This window comes from Sinocyclocheilus grahami, unplaced genomic scaffold, assembly GCF_001515645.1.
Source record: "Sinocyclocheilus grahami isolate Dianchi unplaced genomic scaffold, SAMN03320097.WGS_v1.1 scaffold1877.1, whole genome shotgun sequence".
Lineage (NCBI taxonomy): Eukaryota > Metazoa > Chordata > Actinopteri > Cypriniformes > Cyprinidae > Sinocyclocheilus > Sinocyclocheilus grahami.
This window is the reverse complement of record NW_015507056.1, coordinates 34,614-56,879: the sequence shown is the minus strand read 5'-3', so window position 1 is coordinate 56,879 and position 22,266 is coordinate 34,614. Positions and strand designations below refer to the sequence as shown.

General features: G+C 39.2%; 2 protein-coding genes across 7 annotated transcripts in view; both read right to left on the bottom strand.

Moving 5' to 3' along the window:
* The window catches only part of LOC107573158 (synaptotagmin-12-like), an 11,629-nt gene extending 3,937 nt beyond the window's left edge, over positions 1 to 7,692 (bottom strand). For 2 of the 3 annotated variants that reach the window (XM_016259608.1, XM_016259609.1), the window contains exons 1-4: positions 7,494 to 7,692; positions 1,385 to 1,435; positions 1,079 to 1,272; positions 1 to 346 (exon numbers count right to left, since the gene is read on the bottom strand). The exon at positions 1 to 346 is cut by the window's left edge and continues 35 nt beyond it. In XM_016259608.1, the coding sequence (XP_016115094.1) occupies positions 1 to 346; positions 1,079 to 1,272; positions 1,385 to 1,427 (583 nt within the window). In that variant the 5' untranslated portion in view covers positions 1,428 to 1,435; positions 7,494 to 7,692. The remainder of the gene's footprint in view (positions 347 to 1,078; positions 1,273 to 1,384; positions 1,436 to 7,493) is intronic. The other variant, XM_016259610.1, reaches the window with a different exon arrangement.
* Positions 7,693 to 8,647: 955 nt separating this feature from the next.
* On the bottom strand, positions 8,648 to 19,665 carry LOC107573152 (protein regulator of cytokinesis 1-like). Of its 4 annotated transcripts, none has more exons than XM_016259601.1 (15): positions 19,595 to 19,665; positions 17,713 to 17,845; positions 17,509 to 17,631; positions 17,156 to 17,389; positions 16,130 to 16,300; positions 15,466 to 15,621; positions 15,226 to 15,373; positions 13,879 to 14,015; positions 11,850 to 11,945; positions 11,617 to 11,763; positions 11,417 to 11,527; positions 10,777 to 10,875; positions 10,538 to 10,696; positions 10,423 to 10,451; positions 8,648 to 9,177 (listed from the first exon to the last, which is right to left on the bottom strand). In XM_016259601.1, exons 2-15 carry the CDS (start codon positions 17,722 to 17,724, stop codon positions 9,129 to 9,131), a joined length of 1,671 nt encoding a protein of 556 aa, XP_016115087.1. In that variant the 5' UTR covers positions 17,725 to 17,845; positions 19,595 to 19,665; the 3' UTR covers positions 8,648 to 9,128. The 4 variants fall into 4 exon arrangements, with proteins under 4 accessions (XP_016115087.1, XP_016115084.1, XP_016115085.1 ...); XM_016259598.1 differs by lacking the exon at positions 19,595 to 19,665 and adding an exon at positions 18,399 to 18,600; XM_016259599.1 differs by lacking the exon at positions 19,595 to 19,665 and adding an exon at positions 18,399 to 18,600 and having other exon boundaries at positions 10,423 to 10,448.
* Between the last annotated feature and the right edge of the window lie 2,601 nt (positions 19,666 to 22,266).

Sequence of the window (22,266 nt, the reverse complement as noted above, 5' to 3'; positions counted from 1 at the left end):
GCGTGACGGTGATGTAGCAGCCCAGGAAGCTCTCCTCTTCCTTCTCCAGCAGATCTTTACCCTGGTGCAGTGAGACGAGCAGAAGCGAAGCTCGAGTGTCCAGCTCCAGCGTCACCTCCAGCTGTCCCACCGTGAAGTCGTGCCCGAAGGTTTGAGCCACGGAAGAGATGGAACACAGCGATTCAGAGGACATGGAGCGGTTCAGGGTGCCTCCGCTCGGATCCAGCTCTCGGCTCATCAACTCCAGCGTTCCCAGATCCCGAAGACCATCTGGAGTGTCCAACAGCTGGAGGCTGGGCTTTCGGCTCGCAGAGGAAGCCCTCCGCTGGTTGGAAGATGCAACCCTCTGCACGGAAACCGGCAAGCGTCATATAATAAACACAGTATTTTGTTTACAAAATTAAAAGATGATCTTTTATTTGTCATTACACAAAATTCAAAATTATTATAATACTTATATATTGTAAATTGTATATATATTGTATAAATACCATTTTTTATATTTAAATGATAAGATTATATTTTATTTATTTGTCATTATATTAAAATAATGTATGTGTGTATGTATATATATATAGTTTTATTTTAACTAACTGTTAAAATAAATATTTTTCCTCTATTTTATGAGCCAAAACTTGCACCAGTTTGAAAACCCCAGCTAAACTTAATTACAAAAAGTGGTTTAATTAACATATCTGGTTTTAATAATAATAAATTCATATTATAATGTCTATATATTATATATGTTTAAAGTTAATATCATTCCTATTTAAGATATATATATATATATATATATATACATTAATGAGGAAAAAAAATTTACTTAAATGATTTTAGCAAATGGCTGCAATATAACAAAGACTGAAAAATTTAAGGGGGTCTGAATACTTTCCGTACCCACTGTATATATATATATATATATCCCACAAAACTCTATCTAGATGTTTTATTATAATATGATAATTTAAAATACATTTGTTTGTATGTTTTACTGCTTCTCAAATTTTCCGTGGACCCCTTATAGGTGCCAGTTTGAAAACCCCTGCTTAACTTACTTACAGAAATGTGGTTTGATTACCTTCTGTCTGATCTCAGAGTGGGAGGAGCCATATTTCTCCTGCAGGTAGCGGTAGTTGAAGTTTGGGTACGGAGATGGAGTCGGGAAGGAGCCAGATTTATATAATTTCCACAGATTCACTATAACCACAGCAAACAGAACCAGGAACCCTAACACAAACAAACACACCTCCCAGCCAGGTGGGTTTAACACCACTGACACACACACACACACACACACAAACACAAACACACACAAACACACATCAGAAACTCTCTTAGAGGGATGCATATGAAATCAAGAGGTGTATGAAGGATGACTGCTCACCGCTCAGATGATATTCAGAAATATCCTGACCCTGCAAAGACATAATGCCACCTGAAACACACAGCGCAACACACTCTTAAACACTTCCTCGTAGATTTACCACACTAACCAACCATTGTTACAACAGTTACTGTTAATACAAACCACAATAAATGTATATGACCTACTTCAAACAGCCCCTTATAAATAACATACCGTGGTTGTACCATGGTAAAGTGATGGACTTTGATGATAAGACCATGATACTATAGTACTTCTGAATTATAAACATATTCATGGTACATTATTCTCCAAGGTTGTTAAAAGAATACCATTGTATTACCGTTGCACATATCGTAAAATACCACAGTAGCGTCATAGTACATCCAAAAAAGGTCAGAAAACATGGTACTTTCATGGCACATGTCCACATGGCACATGTAGTATTACCACAGAAAATATGCAAAGTACTATGGTATTACCATGGTAAAAATAAATACATGGTAAAAATGCTGTGCTGCCATGGTGTATGATGTTGTAAATTATTTTATATAATATTTATTTAATATTATTAATTGATATATTTAATATTTAAGAATAACATTAATATAAATTAGTGTACATAATATATATTGCTACTATATACTACTCTATTCTATTAAACTCTATCCAGACATTTATTATAACAATTTAATTTAACACTATTAAAATACATTTTGTAAAAAAAAATTCTCAAATTTTTAGTGGACCGTCTGCAGACTCCAGCTTGGGTATTATATATATATATATAAAATAAAAAAAAACAAAAATATGGTACTACCATGTCTACATTTTATTGGCATTTATAAATTTATAGTAATTTGTTTGATTATTGTTACAGTATTACTTCGGCATAATAAGCTCATTCATAATCTTTTTCATTTCTTTTTTGATGACAGTGGTGACTGATTACAAGTCACCACATTTTTATTATAGGAAGTGAACTGCAGTTGGTATTTTTGGCAGAATCTATGGTAAACTGTTACCAAAAGTCATAAACAATGCGATTTTTCAAACCTGAGAAAGACACTTGAGACAGGAAAAAAGTGTAGTTAGGTCTAAAGAGAGAGAGAAAGTGAGAGGCGTGTATGCTGTGAGTCACGCCGAGACTTGTGGGTAATCAGATGAAGGAAGCAGCGGGAGCAGAGAGAAGACTTCTGTAGAAGATTATGACAACGGGCCAATTAAAGCTTCTGAGATGCACTCACAGTTGCACCCGCAGGGTTACGAGCGCTGGTTCAGGGCATTATGGGTTTCACATGTCTGCTGTGAAATGAATATGTGTTGAAGGCGCTGTCAGGAATATCAGCAGCAGCTCTGTGTAACGGCCCACGCTCAGTCTGTAATGACTACAGGAGCACAGATGGACACACACACACTCTTGGATCAGTGATACCGTCTGGACGCTGAAGCCAATATCCCAAAATAATTTCCCAAATGGCGCAATGACTTGAGCTGTAAACCATCATCTTGATAAACAATGAATCGCGGAGCAGAAATCCCAAGCCTGCTTTCGTCAGTTGGTTTTGGTTTGTTTCCTTTAAGGTCATGTAGAAAAGCAAGGATGGATTCTCATTAGTGAAATAAGATTGAAGAGGTTGTGTAGAAGTTAAAGTCTTTATCCAACAGACATAAAGGTCTAGTTTTAAAGGGATATTTCAGCCAAAAATGAAAGTTCTGTCATTATTTACTCACCCTCCTGCAGTTATTTTAGTATTCTTTATTTAATATTATTAGTTTTATTTATTATTTTTTTAGTTTTCATTTTAATTTAAGATTTAATTATTTTGTTAAGTGCCATTTTTAAGTGTTATTTTTTTATTTTTGTTTTATTTAGCCTATTTTCATCCTTCAACTTAATCTTATTTCAATTAGTTGCCAAGACGCGCACACTATATACATATATATATATATATATATATATATATATATATATATGTGTGTGTGTGTTTGAATTTTTTTTTTACTTAAAAACATGTTTTAAAGGGGTAGTTCAGTCAAAAATGTAAAGTTCTGTCATTATTTACTCACCCTCATGCAGTTATTTTAATGTTTATATACTATTATAGTATTTATTAATATTTTTTAATTTTCAGTCTTCATTGTCATTCATTTTTCAGCCTTCAATTATTTAAAAAACACCAATTTATTTATATATTATTATTTAATACTATTATTAAATATGACTAAATACTATTTATATTATTTATACTATATTTATATACTATTTATATTTTTATTTAATACTATTTATTATTTAATATAATTTAATAATATATGTGTGTGTGTGTGTGTATATAGCCTGATTTTTAGCCTAATTAAAGAAAATTCATTTTTTAATAAGTATATAATAAACAGAATTAATAGGTAAATAATAATTACTAGTGACAACCAAAGACCAATTTAAAATAAGCATTTAGTTTCAGTTTAAACCATTCACTTTTTTATGGAAAAAAGAGGACATTTTGCATAAAGTCTCACTTTGTGTAGGCCTACTATGGAAGAAAAGAAATTCACAGAAAATAATGGCAATTTTATTTTTGATGAAATATCCCTTTAAAGCTCTGTATCTTCTATGAAGCCCTAAACTCAAAGTTAATACACTGGAAAAAGAAGCTGATTCTAAAAACCTTGAAAACAAATCGATTTTCTTCTAAAAGCCCCTCCACCAACAAGCGCTGGAATCCCCCTGAGCCCCGAACCGAGCGTCCGCGGCCGCGTGACGGAGCTCATCAAGACGCTTTAAACGGTCCTGGAGCGCTAATCATTCAGATATGATTGTTTTCCAGCGGACAGCGCTGCATTCAGAGCGGAGAAAACAGTGGCCGTGATCAGAAGCGGACGGAGGGGCTCAAGTCTGCACTGTCAGCTACTCTCACGCAGGACTGAAGCGAGCGAACGCTAATAAATCAAGCGTGCTTTTAATCTCCAGAATGACTCGTAATAACACTTTCACTGAAACACAAGCGACGAGAGACGCTGCCTGCAGGAGGAAACCTTTCTGGAGAAAGACCAGCCGCCGCGCAAACACACACACACACACACACACACACACACGGGAGGGTTTTTGGGTTACAACTCAACCAAAACAACACACACACCCCCTCACACACACACACACGGGAGGGGTTTTGGGTTACAACTCAACCAAAACAACACACACACCCCCTCACACACACACACACGGGAGGGGTTTTGGGTTACAACTCAACCAAAACAACACACACACCCCCTCACACACACACACACGGGAGGGGTTTTGGGTTACAACTCAACCAAAACAACACACACACCCCCTCACACACACACACACGGGAGGGGTTTTGGGTTACAACTCAACCAAAACAACACACACACCCCCTCACACACACACACACGGGAGGGGTTTTGGGTTACAACTCAACCAAAACAACACACACACCCCCTCACACACACACACACGGGAGGGGTTTTGGGTTACAACTCAACCAAAACAACACACACACCCCCTCACACACACACACACGGGAGGGGTTTTGGGTTACAACTCAACCAAAACAACACACACACCCCCTCACACACACACACACGGGAGGGGTTTTGGGTTACAACTCAACCAAAACAACACACACACCCCCTCACACACACACACACGGGAGGGGTTTTGGGTTACAACTCAACCAAAACAACACACACACCCCCTCACACACACACACACGGGAGGGGTTTTGGGTTACAACTCAACCAAAACAACACACACACCCCCTCACACACACACACACGGGAGGGGTTTTGGGTTACAACTCAACCAAAACAACACACACACCCCCTCACACACACACACACGGGAGGGGTTTTGGGTTACAACTCAACCAAAACAACACACACACCCCCTCACACACACACACACGGGAGGGGTTTTGGGTTACAACTCAACCAAAACAACACACACACCCCCTCACACACACACACACGGGAGGGGTTTTGGGTTACAACTCAACCAAAACAACACACACACCCCCTCACACACACACACACGGGAGGGGTTTTGGGTTACAACTCAACCAAAACAACACACACACCCCCTCACACACACACACACGGGAGGGGTTTTGGGTTACAACTCAACCAAAACAACACACACACCCCCTCACACACACACACACGGGAGGGGTTTTGGGTTACAACTCAACCAAAACAACACACACACCCCCTCACACACACACACACGGGAGGGGTTTTGGGTTACAACTCAACCAAAACAACACACACACCCCCTCACACACACACACACGGGAGGGGTTTTGGGTTACAACTCAACCAAAACAACACACACACCCCCTCACACACACACACACGGGAGGGGTTTTGGGTTACAACTCAACCAAAACAACACACACACCCCCTCACACACACACACACGGGAGGGGTTTTGGGTTACAACTCAACCAAAACAACACACACACCCCCTCACACACACACACACGGGAGGGGTTTTGGGTTACAACTCAACCAAAACAACACACACACCCCCTCACACACACACACACGGGAGGGGTTTTGGGTTACAACTCAACCAAAACAACACACACACCCCCTCACACACACACACACGGGAGGGGTTTTGGGTTACAACTCAACCAAAACAACACACACACCCCCTCACACACACACACACGGGAGGGGTTTTGGGTTACAACTCAACCAAAACAACACACACACCCCCTCACACACACACACACGGGAGGGGTTTTGGGTTACAACTCAACCAAAACAACACACACACCCCCTCACACACACACACACGGGAGGGGTTTTGGGTTACAACTCAACCAAAACAACACACACACCCCCTCACACACACACACACGGGAGGGGTTTTGGGTTACAACTCAACCAAAACAACACACACACCCCCTCACACACACACACACGGGAGGGGTTTTGGGTTACAACTCAACCAAAACAACACACACACCCCCTCACACACACACACACGGGAGGGGTTTTGGGTTACAACTCAACCAAAACAACACACACACCCCCTCACACACACACACACGGGAGGGGTTTTGGGTTACAACTCAACCAAAACAACACACACACCCCCTCACACACACACACACGGGAGGGGTTTTGGGTTACAACTCAACCAAAACAACACACACACCCCCTCACACACACACACACGGGAGGGGTTTTGGGTTACAACTCAACCAAAACAACACACACACCCCCTCACACACACACACACGGGAGGGGTTTTGGGTTACAACTCAACCAAAACAACACACACACCCCCTCACACACACACACACGGGAGGGGTTTTGGGTTACAACTCAACCAAAACAACACACACACCCCCTCACACACACACACACGGGAGGGGTTTTGGGTTACAACTCAACCAAAACAACACACACACCCCCTCACACACACACACACGGGAGGGGTTTTGGGTTACAACTCAACCAAAACAACACACACACCCCCTCACACACACACACACGGGAGGGGTTTTGGGTTACAACTCAACCAAAACAACACACACACCCCCTCACACACACACACACGGGAGGGGTTTTGGGTTACAACTCAACCAAAACAACACACACACCCCCTCACACACACACACACGGGAGGGGTTTTGGGTTACAACTCAACCAAAACAACACACACAACCCATCACACACACAAAACCGACTCGCAACATAAAGTGCACACAAACTCCCAAAATACACAAACTAACACAATTCCTCAGCTGTTGCACGGGGGCCGCAGTGTTTTATGTGACCCTTGGGTGTTAAATTAATGCCCCCCCTCCATCATCAGAGGAGGGTCCATCACGATCACCATGACAACCACCCGAGCCGCGGGCACGCGCACTGCATCAGCACTTCCATATCGAACCAAAACCAACAAGCAGAAAACGCATAACAATAATTCTGCAGCGCATGTGTCTGAAATACATCAAATACTAATAAATTACTGTATGAGATAATGTGCAGATACAGTCATAATACAGGATAGACTCGCAACACTTGCAGCATATGCACGTGAAATAGGAGTGCTCATAAACACGAGATCATGAGCGCTTGCGTGTGCTCTTACCTTCTTCAACAGTGTCTGTTTCTCCCTCTCCTGCTCGCGCACACTTTCATCCAGCAATTAACGCGCATTACAGCATCAGATGCACGTGCAGGACCCGACCGCTTCTGACGCGCGCGCGTTTAGGGTTTAGATCCGATCTGAAGTGAGTCTGGGTTTTCCTCTGCGTATGATGAAGATCTGAATGCAGGAGTCCCACCCCTGCAATGCAACTTCAGCACTAACACACACACACACACACGTACAAGGGAGAAGAGGCTAGTTGTCACACTAAATATTTCTCAGGGTTGATTTAGGCACACGAAGTGTTGGCTACAACATGCTTTTGAACATTTCCACCGTTATTACCCATCAAAAAGATACAACTTATCGAACAATAATTCAATAAAAGCTTTGTGCTTTTGTGACAACATGCCCCAATAGCGGCACTAAATGGGGTAAATTGTCACAGCTAACCTGAAATTAAACAGCCGATTATATTCAAACATCAAAACAAGCCTAGACAGCAAAAGTGTCACAATATCAAAAATATTATTCTAACACATACTGCAGTTGAATATTTAAAATAAACTTGATATTTATATAAACAAATATTAGTCCTGGGAACATTGTTTTAGGACTCTAACCTTCATTTTATATGATATTGGTATTTTGTTGGCAAAAAAAGTTTTAATTGTGATTTAGCTAACACGGATAAAACGATAGCTAGATAAGTTAGATGCCTCCCTCAAATAATACCATGGTACTTGTCCAAAAAAAACATGGTACTATCATAGTACCCGAATATCTCACGCCCCCAAGTGTCCAAAAATGAATTTTGTTTTCAACAAGGTGCAGTAAACGATCAAATGTGCACTGCCTGACACTGGAAGTCTCGCACATTTACGTAAAAAATAAAATGGTAGCGTTTCATAAGTTATAATAATAGTATAAGTTTATTTTATATAGCGCCTTTCTACAAACTAAACTCAGAGATGTCTCGGATTGGTCAGATACAAGGGATCAAAAACTCCCTTTTTTAATTTTTGCTGTGTATCTTCAGCTCAACAGCCGTTTAAGTTTATTGTTCAGGTACACACTTTGAATAATACTATAAATAAATAGAAATCAATTTAATATTCACCCAGCGTTCATCCTCATCCATCCTAATAAATAAATCACTTCCAAAGTACAAAATGTCCCCATGAAAACAAACATTTATTTACAGGATGCCAACCACCAGAGTAGCAGCAATATCAGAGTGACGCTAAATAAACAAACTTAGTGTGCTGTGCAATTAGAGAAAAAAAAAATCTGAAATGCATCTAAATGCCAACGTGATTTTAGAGTAAAAAAAAAATCCATCTCAGAGGCCTTAGATCGGTGTTAATGGAGTTTTCATAAAAACTGCAGGTGAAGTCAAGCTCAAAGACAGAGAATCACTTGTTTAAAACTCATAAAAGGAAAATTAAATAAGGGAGAAAAATACAAAACAAGCCAAGAGAAAAAGAGTAAAAAACAGAGCTAAAATATTTACAATTCTTCAACAAATTCTAAATGATTCACACATTCAGTATTTCCATAAAAGCTTTTTTTTGTCTGCATTGATGCCCATCAGTCCATCTTTGATCCACGGAGTTCAGTGTGTGATGGTAGAGTTCAGAACTCCAGCCTTGACGCTGGATTTAGAGGCATTTGAGAGCTCCCGCTGTAGACACAAATATGAAGTCATATTACCATTAGACAGTCCACAACCCTTCATGTTTACGCATCTTTTACCAGTCTTAAAGGGACAGGTCACCCAAAAACGAGCAATAATATAATCATTGTTCCAAACTAAGGCTCTGCGATATTGAAGAAAAATGCGATATACGATAACTCATTAAATACTGCGATATGATAATGCAACAGCTGTTGCCGAGTCAGTTCTGTGAACTTCTATAAATATCGTGTCATTCATATATATATATATATATATATGGTTATTTGTATGCATGTATGTACCAAGAGTTCCTGAAAAACCACAACAAATTCCTTGTATTTGCGCACACTTAAGTGGTGAATAAAGCTCATTCTGATTCTAATATAACTAGCATACATGTTTCACTTTTTGTGAGAAGTAGAAAGCACCCCTACAACAACTTCTGAAAGTGAACGGTAGTGTTTTACTCTAGCATTACATAAAAACGTCATTTTAACATTTACTCTATGAATTCAATATGCACTGATTCTTACTTAAGCTACAAAAGTTATTTAGCTAAGAGCAGTGAGTGATTTTCTCTTTGTCTTTTGTTCTTGGCCCCAAATATTGCAAGCCGTAGCGATATGCATATTGCGATATATTGCACTATCCTATTCCAAACCTATATGAATTTCCTTCTTCTGTTGAACACATAAGATATCTTGAAGAATGTTGCTGGTAGCCACTGACTTAAATAGTATGGGGAAAAAAATACTTTGGAAGTCAATGGCTACCAGCAGGTGTTCAGTTTGAAACGCCTTGAGGGAGAGTTTTCATTTTTGCGTGAACTAAACCGCTCTGCAAGGTTCATCTTTTCTCTAAGCTTAAATAGTTAAAAGAACATCAGTGATAGCTTGTTTACAGCAGATAAACAATTCACCAATCTGCCCAGCAAATCTGTGGATCCAGGAGACCAATACTTGACAGAAAAACTAATTTCATATCATTAAAGCCCCATTGAAACAATCTGACAACCGTCAGTTTGCCATTTCACCACTTTTTAATGTCTCACACCTCCAATTATGATTTCATAGGGTCTTTAAAAACAGCAGATTGTATTTTAGTTGTTGTGTTTGTCTCCAAGTTCTCATTTCACTGTTAGAAGCTGAAAGCGCGCGCGCACACAAACACAGACCCTCCTCCGTTAGTCGGGTTAGACGAGAAGAGTGTGTGTTAGTGCGATGGACAGTGAACGTTTTTAGATATACAGACCTGGACGCTGCAGTGGATTCAGAGTCCTTCTATAACAGAAGGCAGAATAAGCACACGGGGGTCACTTGATTACGTCTGCTGCCTGTGCGTCTAGACTGCAGGATAATGAACGTACCGCAAACTCGGAGTAGGAGGAGGCCACGGATGTAATGGAGTAATTTATTTGAGGGCTGGCGGCCATCGTGCGCAAAGCTCCGCTCAGATGGGCGATATTCTCCTTGTTCCTCTCCAGACCACGAGGGGTTCGGCCACGGGCAGGGGTCCGTGCACACAACTAGCAGAGAGGCCGTTTACAGTTTTAATGATTAGAATAGAAATTAATATATAACAACAGGTTTAAACGGCATAACTCACCTTGCTGGAGGAAAGGGGCGGTCTCAAAGAAGGGGAGGAGCATATGGAACGGAGAGTCGTGTTTGGGGTGGAGCTACACATGTTAGAGGTGGATGTCAGCTAAAAAAATAAATAATAATAAATACATTTTTAAATGTATATAATTTTGTTTAGTATATGTTTGTGTAATAATAACATTAAATGTATATACAATTATTATTTTTTTTTTTTCTTTTAGAAAAGTATAAATGCAAAACAGCAATTTCGGGTACATTTACTCCCGGTTTAACAGACCAGACTTAAGCCCTAAAATGCATGTCTGGGCAGTTTTAACTGAGAGAAACTTGCACTGACTGATCTTAAAATACGTCTGTGCCATTGTTTTATCTCAAGATGCACACGAGTAATGTTATTTTCTAAGGCATGTTTATAAAAGATATTTAGATGTCCTAATTGAACTATGGCCTAATCCTGGCTTAACTTAAACCCCGTCTGTGAAACCAGGCCTTAGTGTAGTGTACATCTGCTATGATTATAAAATGACACTGCAATAGATTACATATTTATTTTATTGGTATTAGCATCCCTGCAATTGATACTGGCATCAGAGCATTGGTAAAATCATATTGGTCGACAGTTAGTACACGTATGCAGTGAGTACCTTGCGTGTTTTTCCAGGTGTCGGGGTTCCAGCGAGTCTTCTCTTGGTTGGGGTTCTGATGATGGTGCCGTACAGCAGATCTTCCTCCGTCTGCTTCATTTTCTTCATTTGCTGCACAGTACAAACCTCATGTCAGAAACTAATATTCGAAATAAAATTTAAGTCCGAAGTAGTAATTTCAAGAAAAACAGTGTTCATACCCGTTCCTGTTTTTCTCTCTCTTTCTCCATATGGTGTCGATTCCACTGGCCTTCCACATACTGCAGGAACGGCTGCCCATTCACATGAAACTCTTTACAGTGTGTCGCTTCCCATTGGTCAATCTGAGCCTTCAGACTCTTCTCCAGCTGGCCAATCAAGACAAAACAAACATGAGCGTACAAGCCATTCCAGTCAATCAAACTTCAGAGTTCGTTTAAAGAGCGGCTCAAACCTTCGGTAAACTCTTCTGCAGGTCGACTCTCTGTTTCTCCTCCTTCAGCAGGTTTCCCCCTCTGTTGTTAAAGCGAGAGGGGTCTGTGGCTTTTTTCTGGAGAAAGAAGACCAACCATAATTAGACCGATTTTCACAAACATCTTTACGGTTTAAAAAAAAAATGCTTACACACAGGTTTTGAAACCATGGCTCCATTTCTCAAAACATCACACATCTCTTCCAAAGGCAAACACTTTAAAACGATTTTAATTTTTCTAAAAAAATGATATTTGTGCATAGTAACTCTACACACAAACATAAAATAATTAGACGCATACAGATAGCCACATAACTACACAGACGTGAAGAATGTGAAACTACTCTCATGTGTCTTTTGCTTGTTCAGAGTGCAGTGGAGTGCACAGGAGTTTGTCATACATAACAAATGATGTCTAAGTGTTTTCAACACATGATCTCTGGGTGTAGGTCATCAGTAAATGAGTGTGGCATTTAAACGGCAGTGTTTCCCAAATGAAACAAAAGAGCTGTTAGTTTTGAATGATGTGTGCAATGTAAAGAACTGTTTTTAGAGGTTTGCAAAAAGTTTGTTTGACAATAGCAAACTGAGTTTAAAGCAAGTAATGTGCTTGTAGTTTTGCAAACTTGGACTAAAGATTAGGTGTATGAGTGGATGGTTTCACTGAGTAGGCCTCAAGTACCACTTTTAGTGTCTAAGCAATTAAAAAAATAAAAACTGTAATATGTTTGTTTTGAATGTTTTCAGCTGATCTCCTATGATTTAACACCTCCAGTTCCTGATAAAGAGTCCAGTTGCTGCTCCAGGTGGAGACGGCGTCATACAGCTCGCTGTGCTCGGCATAATCCTGCTTCAGTCGTTCCAACTCCAGCTCATGTTCACGCAACACCTCCTCATCCAGATCATCTAACAGCACAAAATAAAATCAAACGTCAACAAATCTTTGTGTACCTAACGCATTTTAAACACTATCGCTCAATTCCAAGTTGCATAAAACCTCTACTAATTTAATCAATATGCTAGATTAAGATTAGGTCTCATTGTCTAGATGCACAAACTGCATACTATTTCTGGATTTTTGAAGCATGCATCCATGTTTTTTGGGCTGATATTATCCACAAACCCTTTTGCTACAGAACTGTATGCATGAATACAGTGCAGTATCAACAGGAAATTTTAAAGGAGTAGTTTACCCAATTATGAAAAATTGCTTAAAATATATTCACCCTCAGGCCATCCAAGTTTCATCAGATTTGGAGAAATGTAGCATTCCATCACTTGCTCACCAATGGATCCTCTGCAGTGAATGGGTGCCGTCAGAATGAGAGTCCAAACAGCTGATAAACATCACAATAATCCACATGACTCCAGTCCATCAATTAACATCTTGTGAAGTGAAAAGCTGTGTTTGTAACAAACAATTCCATCAAGACATTCTTTAACTTTAAACTGTTGTTTCTGGCTAAAATACAAGTCCTCCATTTATAATATTGCTTCCTCCAGTGAAAAAAGTAGTCTTGTCTGAATCAGAAGAGAAATATGCACAGATCATGCTAAGTATACAAGTAAAAAGCGTCCAAAATAGCTCCAAAATGTGTCTTTTGCTTGTTCAGAGTGCAGTGGAGTGCACAGGAGTTTGTCATACATAACAAATGATGTCTAAGTGTTTTCAACATGATCTCTGGGTGTAGGTCATCAGTAAATGAGTGTGGCATTTAAACGGCAGTGTTTCCCAAATGAAACAAAAGAGCTGTTAGTTTTGAATGATGTGTGCAATGTAAAGAACTGTTTTTAGAGGTTTGCAAAAAGTTTGTTTGACAATAGCAAACTGAGTTTAAAGCAAGTAATGTGCTTGTAGTTTTGCAAACTTGGACTAAAGATTAGGTGTATGAGTGGATGGTTTCACTGAGTAGGCCTCAAGTACCACTTTTAGTGTCTAAGCAATTAAAAAAATAAAAACTGTAATATGTTTGTTTTGAATGTTTTCAGCTGATCTCCTATGATTTAACACCTCCAGTTCCTGATAAAGAGTCCAGTTGCTGCTCCAGGTGGAGACGGCGTCATACAGCTCGCTGTGCTCGGCATAATCCTGCTTCAGTCGTTCCAACTCCAGCTCATGTTCACGCAACACCTCCTCATCCAGATCATCTAACAGCACAAAATAAAATCAAACGTCAACAAATCTTTGTGTACCTAACGCATTTTAAACACTATCGCTCAATTCCAAGTTGCATAAAACCTCTACTAATTTAATCAATATGCTAGATTAAGATTAGGTCTCATTGTCTAGATGCACAAACTGCATACTATTTCTGGATTTTTGAAGCATGCATCCATGTTTTTTGGGCTGATATTATCCACAAACCCTTTTGCTACAGAACTGTATGCATGAATACAGTGCAGTATCAACAGGAAATTTTAAAGGAGTAGTTTACCCAATTATGAAAAATTGCTTAAAATATATTCACCCTCAGGCCATCCAAGTTTCATCAGATTTGGAGAAATGTAGCATTCCATCACTTGCTCACCAATGGATCCTCTGCAGTGAATGGGTGCCGTCAGAATGAGAGTCCAAACAGCTGATAAACATCACAATAATCCACATGACTCCAGTCCATCAATTAACATCTTGTGAAGTGAAAAGCTGTGTTTGTAACAAACAATTCCATCAAGACATTCTTTAACTTTAAACTGTTGTTTCTGGCTAAAATACAAGTCCTCCATTTATAATATTGCTTCCTCCAGTGAAAAAAGTAGTCTTGTCTGAATCAGAAGAGAAATATGCACAGATCATGCTAAGTATACAAGTAAAAAGCGTCCAAAATAGCTCCAAAAAAACATGTCAGATTTTGATATGAGAAGACAACAGGGGATGGACTTTTTCACTGGAGGAAGTGTATTATGCATTATGGACTCATATTTTTTGTCCAGAAGCGACAGTTTCAAGTTAAAATGCCTTAATGATGAATTTGTCTCCTACAAACATGCAGCTTTTCACGTCACAAGATGTTCATTGATGGACTGGTGTGGATTACTTGTGATGTTTTATCAGCTGTTTGGACTCTGACGGCACCCATTCACTGCAGAGGATCCATTGGTGAGCAAGTGATGGAATGCTACATTTCTCCAAAACTATTCTGATGAAGCAACAAACTCATCTACATCTTGGATAGCCTGAGGGCGTGTACATTTTCAGCAAATCTCCCTTTTTTTGTGAACTATTCCTTTAATAACACCTTCAAAAACTACATTCTAAAGTCAAGTTTTCTGTACTTTCCCACCACCGGCACAGTTGGTACTTTTTGCACTCTGAAGTATACGAATTGGGATTTAGCCAAGAAACTAGCCATTAGCATACCACTGTGGTAGGGAGTGAAGGCTTGTCTCTGCTCCGGGCTGTAATAACATTTCTCCCAAAACTTGACAATCTCCGATCGGATTGTGTGAATAACACGCTCAATGCTTTTCTTTTTCAGCTCCTCCAATCGCTGAAGCGCTGCCTGCAGCTGTGACACAGTGAGAAAGACAGCGTGAGGAATGGTTTATAATTCCAGCAGAAACAACATGACCTACTTTAGTGACAGGTGAGTGTACTTACTGCATTCAATCTGCTCTTTGTGCTAGTGTGGGTGTTCTGCATGAGACTCTCTCTCTGTCTTTCTTCCTCAGGAATCTGCAACATCTCCCACAGCTCTGCAATACGACCACGGATGGACACACACAGCGCTTCACTTTCAACTTTACGGCTGTCCAGCTGAAATACAACACACACACCATTAGCCAGTGACATGTCACCCGCTGAAAAACAAAACACTGACATCAAATTATTGTTGGTATAATGATACCATGATGCAGAGCTGAATTTTCAGTCTTCAGTGTCACATGATCCTTCAGAAATCATTCTAATATACTGATTTGGTGCTGAAGAAACATTTCTTCTTCATTCTTTTTAAAACAACTGCGCTGCTTATTATTTTTGGAAATGATGATACATTATTTCAGGATTGAACAGAGTTTGAAAAAACAGCATTTATTTTAATTAGAGGTTTTTTTGAACATTATAAATGGCTGTTACTTTTAAACAATTTAATGCATGCTTGCTAAATATGTAAGTAAATAAATCATACTGTGAAAGGGCTCATTTCAATTTAATGGTTTAAGGTGTCCAAGATCCTCCAGCTTTGCTTCTAATTTTAGTTGACAGCATTTGGGTTTCAACCAACAGCTAAAAAGAACTGTGTGAAGTGTGTGTGTGTGTGTACCTGGTGCAGTAACACTTTCAGTGAGCTGAGGTTTTCCACAGAAAGGCAGAAAGCGTCTTCATCTTCACACACAGCGTCTTTCTCAAAGGAGGTGTCAGGATGCTGTTCCAAATCCGCCATCAACACTGTGATCTGACGCTTCATTTCCACAAACTCGGCATGACGACGCTCCTGTGAACACACACAAGCACACTTGCTGTAACCAATCTGGATATACTTTCATATGCAGAGAAGCAAACTACCACACTATTCATTTAAGAATGCAGGATATACCAACTGTCAAAACTCTGGAACAATTAAGATTTATTAATGTTTTTGAAAAAAAGTCTCATGCTCAGCAAGGCTGCATTTATTTGATCAAAAATACAATAAAACTAATACTGTGAAATATTGTTACAATTTAAAATAACAGTTTTCTATTTTAAAATGTAATTCATTTCTGTGATTACTCCAGTCTTCAGTGTCACATGATCCTTCAGAAATCACTCTAATATGCTGATTTGTAGCTCAATTATTGCTGCTCAGCTTAACAGTTATTACTGTTAAGTAATTCTTTTCATAAGTCTTTGATGAACAGAAATATCCATTTTTAAATCTTAATTTACCCAAACATTTGAATTGTGGTCTATCACGGTAAAAAAAAAAAAAAAAAAAAAGGCAGCACAACCGTTTCCAACATTGGGAATAAGAAAATTTTTTTATTGAGCAGCAAATCAGCATATTAGAATGATTTCTGAAGGATCATGTGACACTGAAGAAATTGAGTAATTTTATTTTGATCAAATAAATGCAATCTTGGTAAGCGTAAGAGACCTCTTTCAAAAACATAAAAGAAATATTATTCCAGACTTTTGACCGGTAATGTACATATAAACTGTGACTTTAATATGACTTGATTATTGAATTATTGGAAAATTTTAAAACCGCATACATTTCCAATATAGTCACCTTAGTATGTCAATACTATTTCACATACTAAAAAACAAAAGACAAAAAAACCCAGGCAGCTCTGCAAGTGTGTTTTACCTTCTCCTGGTTGCGGGTGTTGATGTGTTGTCTGTAGTCCTGCAGCTGCTGTTCTGACGGCACTCGTTCGGGATGGATGGGGAAGAGGTCATCACACAGGATGTCACACAGATCTTGATCCTGCTGAATCAGAGATTTCAGCTCGCTCTGACGAGCACTTTTCTCTTTTACCATCATTTTGACCTGTGTACGGAGATCCTTCTCCAACTGCAGCATCGTAAGACCGTCTTCCTCCTGCCAAGCACACACAATCTCCAATCTGATTGGCCGGCTTTACAAAACATCCAGAAGTTAGAGTGCACAGGCTGCTACTATGCCATTATCCAAAAATGACTTGGAGCAGAGTGACTCACCTGATACTCCTGCACCTGAAGTTCATTACACAGGCTGGCCACCTCTTTTCTGCACGTTTCGATACTGCTCAGCAAGCGTTTCTTCAAGCCCTCCTCCTCTGCGATCATCATGTCCAGCAGTTTCTGCAATGGCAAAGATTTCACATTGAACCGGTGTCTCCACGAATCTCCAGTCAATGAGAAACACAGATGACCAGAACTGACCTTGATGTGCATGTGAACGGCGTCGGTGCGCTGCAGCCTCTGGTCCTCCGGGATCCCTATCTCCTCCCAGATGTCCTTCAGCTCATTGAGAGCCTTGTTCAGACATGATACAGACTCTGCAGCGTGGATCTCACTGAAATTACACACGTTCATATTTAATGAATACATGCTCATGTTCTGTTATCCTTTAAAGATTCAGATGTCAGACGGTGTTGTATATTATTAAACAGTATAATAAAATGAGCTTGCCTTTTTAGTATTTGTCTTATGAATTAATAATCAAATCAACAGCATTATTGACAATTATACTTCATATTGACAAATATAAGTCATATGTTTATTACTAAATGAGCAATAAATGTGCAGCATCACTGATTGCTGTGTGTATTGTTCAATAATAAAACCACGATAGTTTCCATTAATAGCAGAATTAATTGGTTATCATTGATATTCTGGAAAACGGCTTGGCGATGTTTATAAATAGCAGTATTTTCATAACTTGCGTGCTAATGCTAAATCCATCTTTAAAAAATAACCAAATCACGAAAATATCGACCATTTTTAACCTAAAAACTATTTTTACTAAAACATTAGCATCGAAAACCTGAAGCTAGCATTAGCACAATACATACACTAATCTATACATAAACAAATCTTTACACTTCCAAACTCTCTCTGTTTCTTACCTCTTCCTCATCCTGTCCTTCCGCCGCAGATCTCCGATGAGATTTACACAATCGTTAAGTGCTACTTCTGAACTTTATTTTACGCTTTATTTCACGATTTAGCCGACGCTAGCCTTGTAACTTCTGGCTAAAAATTCAAACGCCGCACTAAAACGCCTCTAGTCTCTGATTGGCCGAAACCAAGCTATGCAAATACACCCTGCTCGCTGATAGGCTGACGGACATGCTTGGCACTATTCAAGCACACTGATTGGCTGACAATTCAAGCCAGCTGATTGACCGGATTAACTGGCTTGTGCTGAGGAATGGAACGAGTCTTTACGTTTAGTTCGGAACCATTGATCAGCAGAACAGAATGTAATCAAATTGATTACTGCTTAGTTATATTTTTTTAATGTAAATTGATCAAGGCAAATAGTCCCTTTTAAACTTACAGAAAACTATAAGTTTAAAAGGGACTATTTGCCTTGATAAATTTACATTTAAACAATATAATGTATTTTATATTTGCTCATATAGCACCTTTCACTAGCATGTGATCAGTTTCTTTTTGAGATTATTTTTTTAATAAAATCTTTAATAGATAAAATCTATTGTAAATAAATAAATAATTAAGAAAGACAGCATCAGGGAAACAGAAATATACAGAAATATAGCAATCAGATCAGAGGTTTATTTATTGTTCTGCTATTGTGAGATTAATAATTGATGATAGCAGGCTACTGTTTGACAATGTTTATGCAAAATCAGCACCTCTTATTACATTCCAAACATTAGGAAAACAGTCCTGAAACTAAACAACTGATGCATAACAAATATCACATCAGTGTTTAATTAAAGGCATTAAAACGGTCCCTAGCTCTTTTCAAATTTTAATTTTTACTAGATGATTAATCATCCTCATGATGAATTTTGATCTATGGTTCTGTCATCAACTATCAATCTTTGTCATGAAGTCAGACCTACAGTTAATCATACGGTATCAATATAATAATGATTACAATGAAATGAATCAACAAACAAGACCTCTTCACCACGAGAGACTGGAGTATTAAAGCTCCAAAGGATTCATTCATTCTGAAGGATTTGTAAGTATTTATACATTAATTTATGGAGCTGAAGATAGAGATTCATTAATGCATTAATAGAGATTAAGACTGATTCATATGCTCATATAGCTGAGGATTCATTTATACATTTACTCATGGAGTTGAGGATTATTTCACTCATGGAGGTGGCGATTCATTTGTTCACATAGCTGAGGATCTTTTGTGTGTTCTTAGCCGCTGCGGGTCATAAGCTCCTCCAGGGCTTTCTCTTTATGGTTCTCATGCACCAGTAAAACTTCTTTAATGGTGCTCTGCTGGAAACCCATCTCACAGAACTGAGCCAGCAGAAACAGGAACTCTGAAGCCTGAGAGAAACACAGAAACATCAATACAGTTACAATAGATCAGGTTGTTGTATTTAATGTGCTAAATGTTGATTGGATGCGTGTTTTTAGTGCTAAATTCTAAATGGACAGTTTGTTTTGTGCAGGGACGTGTGTTTTGTGAGGGATGTTTAGTGCTAAATGCTGATTTGAGGGACATTTTGGGCACTGGATGCTGACTGGTTAATTGTCTGGCTTGCTAAATGCTGATTTGAGGAATGTTTTGTCCATTAAATGCCAATTGGTTGCTGATTTGAGAGGTGTTTTTTGCACTGGATGCTGATTGGTCGAGTGTTTGGAAAGCGCTAAATGCTGATTGAGGAATGTTTCGTGTGCTGGATGTTGATTGGTTGAACGTTTTGAGTGCTAAATGCTGATTTGAGGAATGTTTTGTCCATTAAATGCCAATTGGTTGCTGATTTGAGAGGTGTTTTTTGCACTGGATGCTGATTGGTCGAGTGTTTGGAAAGCGCTAAATGCTGATTGAGGAATGTTTCGTGTGCTGGATGTTGATTGGTTGAACGTTTTGAGTGCTAAATGCTGATTTGAGGAATGTTTTGTCCATTAAATGCCAATTGGTTGCTGATTTGAGAGGTGTTTTTTGCACTGGATGCTGATTGGTCGAGTGTTTGGAAAGCGCTAAATGCTGATTGAGGAATGTTTCGTGTGCTGGATGTTGATTGGTTGAACGTTTTGAGTGCTAAATGCTGATTTGAGGAATGTTTTGTCCATTAAATGCCAATTGGTTGCTGATTTGAGAGGTGTTTTTTGCACTGGATGCTGATTGGTCGAGTGTTTGGAAAGCGCTAAATGCTGATTGAGGAATGTTTCGTGTGCTGGATGTTGATTGGTTGAACGTTTTGAGTGCTAAATGCTGATTTGAGGAATGTTTTGTCCATTAAATGCCAATTGGTTGCTGATTTGAGAGGTGTTTTTTGCACTGGATGCTGATTGGTCGAGTGTTTGGAAAGCGCTAAATGCTGATTGAGGAATGTTTCGTGTGCTGGATGTTGATTGGTTGAACGTTTTGAGTGCTAAATGCTGATTTGAGGAATGTTTTGTCCATTAAATGCCAATTGGTTGCTGATTTGAGAGGTGTTTTTTGCACTGGATGCTGATTGGTCGAGTGTTTGGAAAGCGCTAAATGCTGATTGAGGAATGTTTCGTGTGCTGGATGTTGATTGGTTGAATGTTTTGAGTGCTAAATGCTGATTTGAGGGACATTTTGGACACTGGATGCTGACTGGTTAAGTGTCTGGCTTGCTAAATGCTGATTTGAGGAATGTTTTGTCCATTAAATGCCAATTGGTTGCTGATTTGAGAGGTGTTTTGTGCCCTTGATGCTGATTGGTAGGGTGTCTCACCTTGGTCTCACAGTTCTGGAACATCTCCAAAGCTTCTTTCACCTGAGTCTTCTCATAACCCAGCCGACACAGATGGCCACATGACATAAGGTAACTCAAAATCTGGAGAAGATCCAGAAAGAAGGAGAGAGAGAATGTGTATATTTATATGTCTGTTTGCATGTAGTGTGTGTGTGTTACCTGATCTGGACTCTTGGGTCCTGTCCTCTGCAGTGCTACTATGGCAGTGTGCAGTGTGTATCCATGTTGTGTAACAGCTTCAAGAAGATCCCTTTCTTCCTGACTCAAAGCGCACAGAAGATCTGCTGAAGCATCCTGTAGTCCTGCGGACGTCCGCGGACATACACCCTAAAACACAAGATCAGCTCATCAGTAATCCTAAATAAGACCTATAAATAAGATCTATGGATCTACAGTGTAGTGGGCGGAGCTTACGCGAGTCAGCAGCACTGAGGCTTAAACTGCGGGGGCGTGGGCCCAGTTCCCATAATTCTGCACTTCTGAGGTGCACCCTGCGGCTCTGCTGTGGGCTGCTGAACATCAGCCAATACGGCGGGCAGGTGGAACACACACTCTGGGGCATTTTTTTGGCTTTCCTGTTCTTCCACTGCTGTTCTTCCCACTCAGCCATGATCTTTTTCTCCACAGTGAATGAATACTGCAGAACAGGACAACATGTGAAGACTGTTATATATAAAGATACATATACTGTACATACAATTCCAAATGTATAAGATGAATATAAGCAAACACATAATAATATACACTACCGTTCAAAAGTTTGGGATCAGTAAGACTTGTAATGTTTTTTAAAGAAGTCTCTTATGCTCATCAAGGCTGCATTTATTTGATCAAAAATACGGAAAAAACTTTAATCTTGAAAAATGTTATTACAATATAAAATAATGGTTTCTATTTTAATATCCTTTCAAATATTATTTATTTCTGTGATGCAAAGCTGAGTTTCCATCAGCCGTTATCCAGTAGTGTCACATGATCCTTCAGAAATCATTCTAATATGCTGATTTATTATTAGAATGATCAATGTTGGCAACAGTCGTGCTGCCAAATA